This window comes from Rhododendron vialii, chromosome 8a, assembly GCF_030253575.1.
Source record: "Rhododendron vialii isolate Sample 1 chromosome 8a, ASM3025357v1".
In the NCBI taxonomy this organism is placed as follows: domain Eukaryota; kingdom Viridiplantae; phylum Streptophyta; class Magnoliopsida; order Ericales; family Ericaceae; genus Rhododendron; species Rhododendron vialii.
In genome coordinates this window covers 5,692,236-5,703,396 of record NC_080564.1, presented here as the reverse complement: position 1 = coordinate 5,703,396, position 11,161 = coordinate 5,692,236, and the positions used below count along the sequence as shown (strand labels likewise).

General features: G+C 40.1%; 1 protein-coding gene and 1 pseudogene across 1 annotated transcript; both read right to left on the bottom strand.

Moving 5' to 3' along the window:
- Nucleotides 1-556: 556 nt before the first annotated feature.
- LOC131298904 (UDP-glycosyltransferase 90A1-like) lies at nt 557-2,534 on the bottom strand (annotated as a pseudogene).
- Nucleotides 2,535-4,984: 2,450 nt separating this feature from the next.
- On the bottom strand, nt 4,985-6,743 carry LOC131298902 (UDP-glycosyltransferase 90A1-like). Its single transcript, XM_058324405.1, has one exon. The coding sequence runs from the start codon at nt 6,678-6,680 to the stop codon at nt 5,262-5,264; it is 1,419 nt and encodes a 472-aa protein (XP_058180388.1). The 5' UTR covers nt 6,681-6,743; the 3' UTR covers nt 4,985-5,261.
- Between the last annotated feature and the right edge of the window lie 4,418 nt (nt 6,744-11,161).

Below are 11,161 nucleotides of genomic sequence, written 5' to 3'. Positions count from 1 at the left end.
CATGCTCATTGTGTCTGATGCATGCATGCTTTGTCTCTAACTTGATTGCCATATTTTATTGATATGACAGAGTGGGATGAGACATAGGCAAAAGAAACACAGCAGCAATATGAAGATGATAGGGATGACGACGATGTCAACGAATGCTTCTCTGTTCAGCTGAGGAGGGAGCCGGAGAACTCAGTCAAGAGCTAAGTTCACGTATCGTCATCCTCATTGTGTTCTCTAGCTTGCTATGAAATTGATCTGAACAGCTGGTTTAATGTGTTCTTTTAATGTGTCACCTTTTGTGGTAGAAACCTGCTATTTTATGACAAAAACTATTACAATGGTTTGGGTCAGTCATTTAACATAATGTTCTGAGGTATGTTAACTGTTAGGAGATGTCTGAGCAGAAGTGTTTGTTTCAAATTATCTATCAAACAATTAAGTCTTGCTAAAAAATGCTTTGGTTCAGGCATTAGATGTCGCGGTTTAAAATTTGGTTTGTCTATGACAACTAATGTTACACAGGTTGAAGCGACCCTAATGCATGATCCCCTTGCTTAGTAGAACATGAAGGGCGGGAATCGAAGCCGATTGCCAAGGATTATATTAAGATACGCTAGGCAAGAAAATTGAAAAATCTCATTCCAAACTAGGGGTAAAAAACCCTATTATTCTAGCCACTGTAGCTTGTAGTATGGCCAAAGCTTCTAGCGGTCACTTCTTAGTGCTTGTAACTCATCAATGAGTTGGTTCAAGGTGTGCCAAGACGAGCCTCCCTCCTCTTTGGCCTTCTTCGCCACCTCTCCAAACTCCTTCACCTTCTTCCTTGCCTCCTTCCCCATCTCACCGTCCATGAGCTCTTTCGCCGTCTTCTCCAAACCCTCCAACTTCACAAAAACCCTCACCGACCCATTGCTCGTTTGAACTCTCAGGCCCACCTTGAGCTCTTCCACCACCATCCGCGCATTCAGGTGCTGCTCTGCCATCATTGGCCAAGCCAATATTGGAACCTTGGCACATATGCTCTCCAACACCGAGTTCCAACCACAATGACTCAAAAATCCTTGAATGCTCTCGTGTCCTAGAATCGCTCTCTGGTCGATCCATTCTCTCACTACCAGTCCTCTCTCCTTCACTCTCTCTTCAAACCCATTGTCGAGTTCCGATTCACACTTCCTCGTCACCCACAAAAAATTCACTTTTGATTTCTCCAGACCACCAGCTATTTCGCGCATTTGTTGGGAAGGTATCTCTGCTTGGGACCCAAACGCGACGTACAGAACAGAACTCCCCTGGGCTAGTTTTTGGTCAAGCCACTGTAGCCAAGTAGGCTTCTGGTAAGACCGAGGTTCGTTCTTTGCAGATTCTACTAAGCACAAGGGGCCAATACACCATGCCTTGGGTTCAAATTCATGGTTCCAGTGCTCTACATATAATGGCTCGAGCTCATAGAAGCTATTGATAACTATGCCATAGCTTTTTGACGTTGCGATGAATTGCTCTGTAAGGAAGTCCAAATCAGGGCCCTTCGGCTCACGTGAATTGAAGGGTTCGTCAAAGTCGTTCCTAGTGAGCTTGATCCAAGGGAAGTTGGTCACCGCAAACTCCTCATCATCTAATTCGGGTCCTGAAAGTTGACCGTAACGACTCTAGCCAGGGTTTGTGAGTAGTTGCTCATGCCGTAAAAGACAAGCCGTGGAATTCCAAATTTAGTGGCCGATTGTAGGGTCCACCCTATGAATCCGTCGGAGATGATACAAGTGACATTGAGGAGGGCCCGAAGCGCTTGTTCAAAGTGCGGTTGCATGAGTTTTGTGGCGGTGGCGAAGGGGACAAAGAGGGACATGGAAGGAAGCTTTTCTGTGCTCTCTACTCCCGCAGGTACTCCAGCGATATTCTGTGGGAAACAAAGCTCAATGATGGAGGCCTCTGTGTCCGAGAGAGAGTCATAGATGAAGGGCCGGTTCGCTGGGTGGTGAAAACGGTGATGGTAGTGTTGCGATGGAGGAGGAGTCGGGCAAGGTGGAGAATTGGAATGGTGTGGCCTTTGGCCATGAATGGAAATAGAACTATGTGAGGTCTTGAAGAACATGGAGCCATCTCTCTCTCTCTCTCTCTCTCTCTCTCTCTCTCTCTCTCATGAGAATTTGATTTCGTCCTCTTGGGTGCTATATAATGGGGTTTGATAACTGTCATTCCTGTGGGATTTATCAGTCTTCGCGTGGACTTTTTTTGTGATGTACTAAATAAGTCTCTCTTTCGCTCTTCTCATGCTGCTTCTCTTGAAGCGTTTGTGTCCGTCCAACCTATTATTCATTTGTTAGAGAGAAAACTTAAAGAATGTTATTTATAGAAACACATAGGACCTGGTTGGTCATGTGTTCAAAAGCTCGATTGCTTCTCTACCGTGGTGGGCTAGTTTCTCTTGAAATCAAATTCTCGGTTATGAACATGATTCCAGCTTAAGTAGCCGATCAAATCCCTCTGTTTTTCAAGTCCTTCCAAGTTGAAGAATCGCGAGGATTCACATTCTCAGTCTCCCTCAAAATTACAACCGTACAAGTTGCGTCTTAAATTGAAGAAGTGTGGACGCAATTTTACTTCCCCTAGGAAAGGAGTTGAAGGAGAAAAGTCGGTCGCTAGAAACACACTGTAGATCTGTCATCTGCTGATGTTCCATGGTCTAAAGATATTGGACAGTAATTTAGGTGCATTAGGCCGTAGAATCAAATGAGATCCTGATCATGACAGATGACAAAAGCAGGCAATATGCCGTGCTTGGTGACGATGTTGTCATTTCGATGCTTACCAGCATGTATTTAGGTGGGTGTTATGAATTGAGCCGTATCCAAACAGGCCTCTACCCTGTGGTCCAAACAAGCCTCTTTCCAAGAGGTGGGCAAAAACATGTGAACAGATGCCACCTTGATCTTTTATGTTTCTGGAACCCCACTCCTGTCTGCTTCATATTATGTATTCTCCTTTTGGGAAAATCATCCATTTGAGAAGGCGTCATTAGGAAAGTTATTGATCATGGGTTCCTTAATTTGCTAGAGTTGGTTAAATGGTGTTTTCAGTTCAAAACAAGATGCCCGAGGGGTGTTTTGGCAGATAAATAAAAAAAAAAAAGTTCAAAACAAGACACAACAAAATGATATCCAGAGACAAAGCAAGATATCACTTGTCGAGCCAAACGATGGGATGTAAAAATTATAATTCAATCTAGTGAAATATCATTTAGGTTTGTTGTGTGGCCACTTTTTAGGTTTTATCATCGTTCAATTTATTTTTTTTGGGTCTGTCAACGTAGGGTGTGAGGCTTGATTTAATTTTTGTTATAAAATTGGAGATGGAATGTGCCTGCTCTGATACTATATCGAAACTTTATATACCCATCTCCAAATTAATTGATAGAGTAAAATCAGATATAAAGACAGTATTTGATCATCGTAGTGGAGTTTCTCAAAAGTAGAAGCCCCTAGATTGGCTTATCTTATGTCGGGAACGACAGGGGATAGTCAGAGAATGATGAGGACTTTGCAAGCAATGTGTGACAACTACTCTTAACACATTGAAGTGTTGATCCGCCATCATTGGCGGAGCCAAAATTGGAACCAGCGCCGAGTTTCAACCACCAATGACTGAAGAATCCCTGGGATGTTCCCGTGTTCAAGAGTCTCCCTCTGCTCAACCCAATCTCTCACGACCAACCCTCTCTCCTCACTCTCTCTTCAAACCCTCAATGTCAAGTTCCGATTCACTCTTCCTCGACACCACAAAAAAATCAGTTTTGATTTCTCCAAACCAGCTTCGTCTACTGAAAATACTGTTGAGAAGATATCTCTGCTTGAGACGCAAACGCGACGTAGAGCACCAAACTATACTGGGCTAGTTAATTTCTAGTCGAGCCCAATGTAGCCAAGTGGGTTTCTTGTGAAGCGAGGTTCGGTCTTCTGCGGTTCTGCCAAGCATAAAGGCCCTACGTACACACCACGACTTGGGTTTAGACTCACGTTTCCGTGTTCTACATACAACGCCTCGAGCTCGTACAAGCTGTTGCTAACTAGTAGACCGTAGTTGTTCAAGGTTGCAATGACTTGCTCTGTGATGAAGTCCATGTGAGGGTGTTTATTTTTTATACCGAAAATCCGAGTCAGCTTGCGCACACCTCGACTAATTCTGAGACTTTGAAGTTAATGAACGGACAAACCCTCCAGTGGCCCCGACGATTGAAAATTTTGGCCGCCGTGGGATTCGAAAAGACAATCTCATGGAGGACAAACACTTATTGCTCTTCTCGTTAATTCCCAGTGTTGTTGTAGTTGTGAATTTTTTTTTTAAATCAAAATTTGTAAAAAAAATAAGAAAAGGCTTTCAATTTACTGAATCTACTCTACCAATCGTAAACCAGCAACAAATAATACTGATTGAGAATAAGCTGATACAGCAAAACAAAGGTGTTAAAAAAAAAAAAACCGCTGATACAACAACAAATTTCCCTGTCTCCCAGGGTATAATGCTATTGGATACCCCCAAAGTGAGAATAATTTTGCTCACCCTCCTTTTAAAAGGGTGAATATTACCTTTCCTGTGATCGGTTGAAATTGTGTGGGTTTCACCACAAGCTAACTCATTATTACCAAAAAGTGTATTGATTCCGTGGACCTTACACAACTTCTACCGTCGAATTGATCGAGCCATGTGCAACATCCATCAATGATGGTTCATTAATATCCATTGATTTAAACTACTTCGTAACTACTAATAAGATGGTTCATTAATGTCCATTGATTTAGACTACTTCCCAACTACTCATAAGATCGAGAGGGGCCCAAACCGAAAGCCCCCAAACAAAGAACCGAGATGGAAGCATTATAAAGAGGGCAATGTTCACACTCTTTAAAAGAAGGTGAACAAAATTATTCTCCCAAGAGTTGGATATGCAGCGATGGTCTTTTAAAACCTTGCATGGAAAACTACTTGCAGGATGCTGTATGGAAAATGATCATTCAAGATATACTCTAATTTTGACAGTCTTTAAAACACCATAGCTCACTGGAGAATAAGTAAACCAAAATCAGGGAACCATTTAGTCATTGATTTTATAACCCCCTAGTGAGGACCACAAGTACCAATAGCAAGGGAAACTTATGGTATCCTTATTGGCAGAAAAAAAAAAAAAAAAAAGACAATTTATACTACTATTAGGGGAAAACAAAATATCATCTTCATCACTTCCCTACCTTTCAGATGCAACAAGTCTGCCACAATTTCTAAATGCCACTCCTTATTGCTTGCTTGTGTAACTCATCAATGAGCTGGTTCAGTGTGTGCCAAGATGATCCTCCCTCCTCTACGGCCTTCTTCGCCGCCTCTCCAAACTCCTTCACCTTCTTCCTTACCTCCTTCCCCATCTCCCCCTCCATCAGCTCTCTCACCATCTTCTCCAAACCCTCGCACTTCACGAAACCCCTCACCGACCCATTGCTTGTTTCAACTCTCAGCCCCACCTTGATCTCCTCCACCACCATTCGCGCGTTAATGTGCTGCTCCGCCATCATCGGCCAAGCCAGAATCGGAACCTTGGCGCATACGCTCTCTAACACCGAGTTCCAACCACAATGACTCAGAAATCCTCGGACACTCTCGTGTCTTAGAATAGCCCTCTGGTCAACCCAATCCCTCACCACCAACCCTCTCCCCTTCACTCTCTCTTGAAACCCAACGTCGAGTTCCGATTCACTCTTCCTCGTCACCCACAGAAAGTTCACTTTTGATTTCTCCAAACCAACTTCTATTTCACGCAACTGTTGAGAAGATATTTCAGCCTGAGACCCAAAGGCGACGTAGAGAACCGAACTACCCTGGGCTAGTTTCTGGTCCAGCCATTGTAGCCAAGTGGGCTTCTTGTGTGACCAAGGTTCGGTCTTCGTCAGCGGTTCAGCCAAACATAAGGGTCCTATACACCACGACTTGGGTTTAGACTCACGGTTCCAGTATTCTACAAATAACTCCTCGAGTTCACAGAAGCTGTTGGTGACTAGACCGTAGCTATTCGACGTCGCATTGACTTGCGCTATGATGAAGTCGATGTGAGGGCCCTCTGGTTCACGCGAATTGAAGGGCTCGTCGAAGTCGTTCCTCGTGAGCTTGATCCACGGGAAATCTGTCACCGCGAACGGGTCATCGTCCAACTCGGATCCTGAAAGCTGATTGTTCTTTATAACGGCACTCATGACCACGGCATTTGAGTAGTTGCTCATGCCATAGTAAACGAGGCGCGGGATTCCAAATTTAGTCGCAGATTCTAGGGTCCACCCCAAGAAACCGTCGGATATGATGCAAGTGACGTTGGGGAGAGTCTCGAGCGATTGCTCGAAGTTGGGTTGCATGAGTTTTGTGGCAGCGGCGAAGGGGGGAAAGAGTGACATGGAAGGGAGCTTGTCGGTGCTCTCCACCCCGGCAGGGACTCCGTCGATGTTCTGCGGGAAAGGAAGCTCGACGATGGAGGCATCTGTGTGGGAGAGCGAGTCAGAGATGAAGAGCTGGTTTGCTGGGGTGGTGAAAATGGTGACGGTGGTGTTGCGATGGAGGAGGAGTCGGGCGAGGTGGAGAAGTGGGATGGTGTGGCCTTTGGACATGAATGGGAAGAGAACTATGTGAGGTCTGGAAGAAGACGGAGAAGCAGCCATCTCTCTCTCTCTGTTCTTGAGAAGGTGATTCCTATAAAGTCTATATCAAGTGGGTTTTTTTTTTTGGGGTCCTGATTGGATTGCTTTGACTCTTTCTTCTTTCTTTGTCCGAAATGTTCAAGAAATGTGGCTTTGACTCTGTTTCGCGAAATCGTGCCTCTCCAAATCAAAGCAGATTCCTAAAAAAAATGCTAGAGGCACGGATCCCTTTAAAGAGATTCGCTTGTATGTGAGAGGATGTAATTGAGATGTGATTGAGAGTGATGTGCCCCTAACACTACTCATTCCTAAATCAACTTCTCTCTCTCCCTTCCACGTTTGGCTTTGGTGGTAGAAACCATCGCCAACCACCCCATTTGAATACTAGTACAGTAGTATTAATTAAAGAGAGAAAAGTTAAAAACAGATACGGTTATATTTACATGCAAACAAAGTATCGCCGCTCAAAAGTCATCCAGAAGCATCGAGTACCTGCTCACTTGTAGGGGTATTAATAAATAAAATAAATTTAAACATAGGGGAAAATTGATCCAGAATCCATGATTTTGAATTCAGAATAAAAAATTAATAGATTGGATCAAGTACGTATGCATACATATACTACTAATTTGATAGAGCTTATTGTTTAAGAGCTCATGCCCGTGTCTAAAAGCACGACTCTGAATCGATGGTTAAATAATTATTTTTGAATATCTCTCTAACCTCTTTAACGCAAAGGCAAAAAAAAACTCAATATAGCATCCTTCTTCACTAATCAATATTAATTATTCAAAAAAAAAACTCAAAATAGTTAAGTTATTTTCCCGAAGAAACACGTAGAAGATTTGTGTGTATTCTTATAAAAATGATTGTTTCCTTTTCGTGTATGATTCCAAAAATGATTGTTTCCTTTTTTTACTGTAGGAAAATCAACCTAAAAGCAATCAACTGAATGTAAGGAAATCAACTTTTGATAAATCAATTGAAAAAGGAAGGAGTGTATATTTCTCTATTAGAAAAACATAGGAGTATAACTTCTTCTTTTTTTTACATTAGTGTAGGTGTATATAATAAGAAATATTCATTCAATCCAACGTCTATAATTTTATTAGAAAATACGGTCGAATGGCTATAGATGTTACTTTGTTTGTATGTCTAGACATTTTTAGAGAAAAATCACTCTATTTTATAATATAAATGACTCAGCTTGAAAATTTATTACAAAATCAATGAAGGGCTCGGATCGTTTACATGGAATCCGAAAATAGGCCTCACACATAATTTGTAGAATAGGAGTCGATACCCGAAATCGAGTTCGTAGATCCGGGTCTGCTCTTTGCTGATGTTAGATGGGAAAAATATTGGACCGTTATTTCGGTATATATTGGGTAGGTTGCTTCCATACTCTATCTTAGAGGTTTTTTTAATCCATATATACCAGTTTTTGTTTTCATGATTTCGTTAAATTTAGTAAGTAAAGTTATCGCAATGGTTCACGCTTCTCCATGATCTCGATTAGAAAATTATACAACGGCTCAAATGTGACTTTTCCGAGTTTTTGGTCTTTTCGGCATCTTATATGAATTTTTTTCAATTTTAGTGTATGTTTTTATACTTGTGGAATTTTTCTCATCGAGACCAAAAAAAAAAGTATCGTAAACATATGACCCGATTTTTATAAAAATTAAAATAAAATAATCAGAAAGACCATTTGCTAAAAAGTCGCTTGAAAAGTTAGGCCAAACTCACTGGCTTTTGTTTCTTGATTCTGCTCCTTCCATCCATGTTTTTGGATATTTATTAGTCACACTGCAATTGGATGAAAAAAATAATGTAATCTCAAGAATAGTGGCTAATTTCTATAACACGTATAACTTTGGTGACACATATAACAAGTTGAAGAGTCATTTAGAAAAAGTGCACTCTAAAGGACTCTTTAAGTTTTAAGTTTTTTTTTTTTTTTTTTTTTTGTTTTGCCTTTAAAGGACCTATTTTGCCAAATAAATGAATTCATTGACCATGGAAACAAGACTTTTTTAGTTGCAACTTTGAAGAGCCTATTTTGCAAAATACCAAATAAATGAATTTATTCACCATTCATGAAAACACGACTTTTTTAGTTGCAACTTTGCAGAGTACTCATTTATGTATTACTTCAAACTTGAAGAGTGAGAGAACTATACCAAATTAGTGTAACAAGTTTGCTACGTACTTTCTTTGGAGTGCATTTTGTTGACATGGCTAGCTCTTCAACTCTAATTTGATTTTGGTTTCAATACTTCCCTTGGAGATGATCTTACACCGTTTAAAAGATCTAATCAAAAATTTTAAATGGCGTACAAAGTTCGAAACAAACATTTATGCAAACATTTATTAATGCACATTATTTGTGGATCCAAATATTTATTAATGCACTATAGTGCAGCCAATCTGGCCGTTCATCTCGGTAATGGACGGCTCGGATTTTCATCAAAACAATGGACGGGTAGGATTTGTAGAAGCTCGGATTACATCCAACCATTCGTTGTCAAGATCGATAGCCCATGTGCGCACTACAGGATGCCTTGCAGGACCTTAGACTACAAGATTTCTATACTTGCCTAAAGGCACAGCGCAATGCTTTCTAAGTATAGTCTAAATGAAGTATCAAACTCCACTTTTTTGAAAGTTTTTTTTGTGAATACAACGGTTCTTTTTAATGCCATCTTATATGAGGTGAGTTCCAAATATGAGTATGGTTCCACCTCATGTGAGATGAGCATTACAAATAACTGTGAATTAGAAAAAATTTCCTTCTCCCTTCAAAATCTACTTCTCGAAAATTTTCATTTTAAGAATAAGTTTCAAACATGATCTATCTAACCAAATTCATAAAATAGTCTAACAAAACAAATGTTTACCAAATCTATTTTATTCCGTTAGTTGCATTTAGGGATATTATCAGAGATATTAAGAATGTATAATCATATCGGATTCCAACTCGAATTCAATTTTTTAAACGTCCACTCACTCAAAAGTGACACCCCTATCGCACTTATTTCCTTCATTCACGTCCTAGAAAAATAGAAAAGCAAAATAGTTCCAAAATTATATATAACCAAGTAAGGAGTATAGTTTGAAATTCTGTCTACTGAAAATGCTGCAACAAAAAATCTGTAATTTTCAATCTCAGACTGATCATGAAACTCCAATATATCTAAACCAACAGTTCAAGTTGTATTGAACAACAATTTTGTTCTCTTACCTATTACACTAGTTAAAAAGAAAAAGAATCTAACGCGAAGAATTACTATTGGCCGCAAAAAATACTCCTAACCACGAAGAATTACTTATGGCCGAAAATATTACTTTTGGCCGCGAAGAATTACTCTTGGCCGCATTGAATTACTTCTAGCCGTAAAGAATTACTCTTGGCCGCAATTCGATGTGGCCAAGTGTAATTCATAGCGGCCAAGAGTAATTCGATGCGGCCAAGTGTAATTTAATGCGGCCAAAAGTAATTCGATATAGCCAAGTGCAATTCAATGCGGTCAAATGTAATTTAATGTGGCCAAGTGCAATTTGATGCGGTTAAAAGTAATTCTCGGCTACGAGTAATTCATTGCAGCAAAATGTAATTCTTTGCGGCCAAAAGTAATTCATCGCGGACAAGAGTAATTCTTTGTCGCTAGGAGTAATTTTTTGTGGCCAAACGAGAAAACATAAACTATCTAGGAAACATGAAGATTAACTAAACATGGAAAATAATAACAAAAAACCTAAAAAATATTGTAACATACTAATCATTATGTTATTCTAACTCAAATACTGACACGATTTGTCAAAAAGGAATAACAATTTGAGACGGAAGTAGTAGCACCGTAATTATTGAGGTCTTGAATTCGATTTTCTTAAAGATTGGTGACGGATCCTTAAGCCGCGTTTTTGCAATTGTTAACCCTTCTAAATGTTTCACGAGCGGGGATTATTAAATAGGAAGCAAAATAATGTTATGACCTACCAAATTGACGAAATAGTGAGAAGCTCGTTTTTCAAACTCAAGATCCCCCTTTTTAATTTTTCTCTTTTTCTTTTGTTTTTGCGTTTAATTAATATAGAGGAGCCTTATTAGAACGCTGACCATTAACTATCCAAGGCAACAAACTTCTGACTTTCTTTATTCTTACCACCAAATTAAATAAATGTGAAAGAGAGCAACGGACCAAAGTTTTTATTAGCTTTAATTTGCTAAAATTCAATTGTTGGTGAACAAATTGTTGAGCACATGAATTGGCCGTATCGATCGGGGAAGTTGATTTGATACACTGGATTTTAAGGTTATCGGCGGCAAATTATGTTGACAATTAATTTAAAGCTTTGTTAAGGAATGGGAGGACTAGAAGCTAGCATTTGGAATCAATAAGCGTTGTATCCGTGCTGAATAGAGTAGGAAACAAAATGAGGATCAGAAGCTAGCATTTGGAATCAACAAGTGCGGTATCCGTGCTGAATAGAGTAGGAAA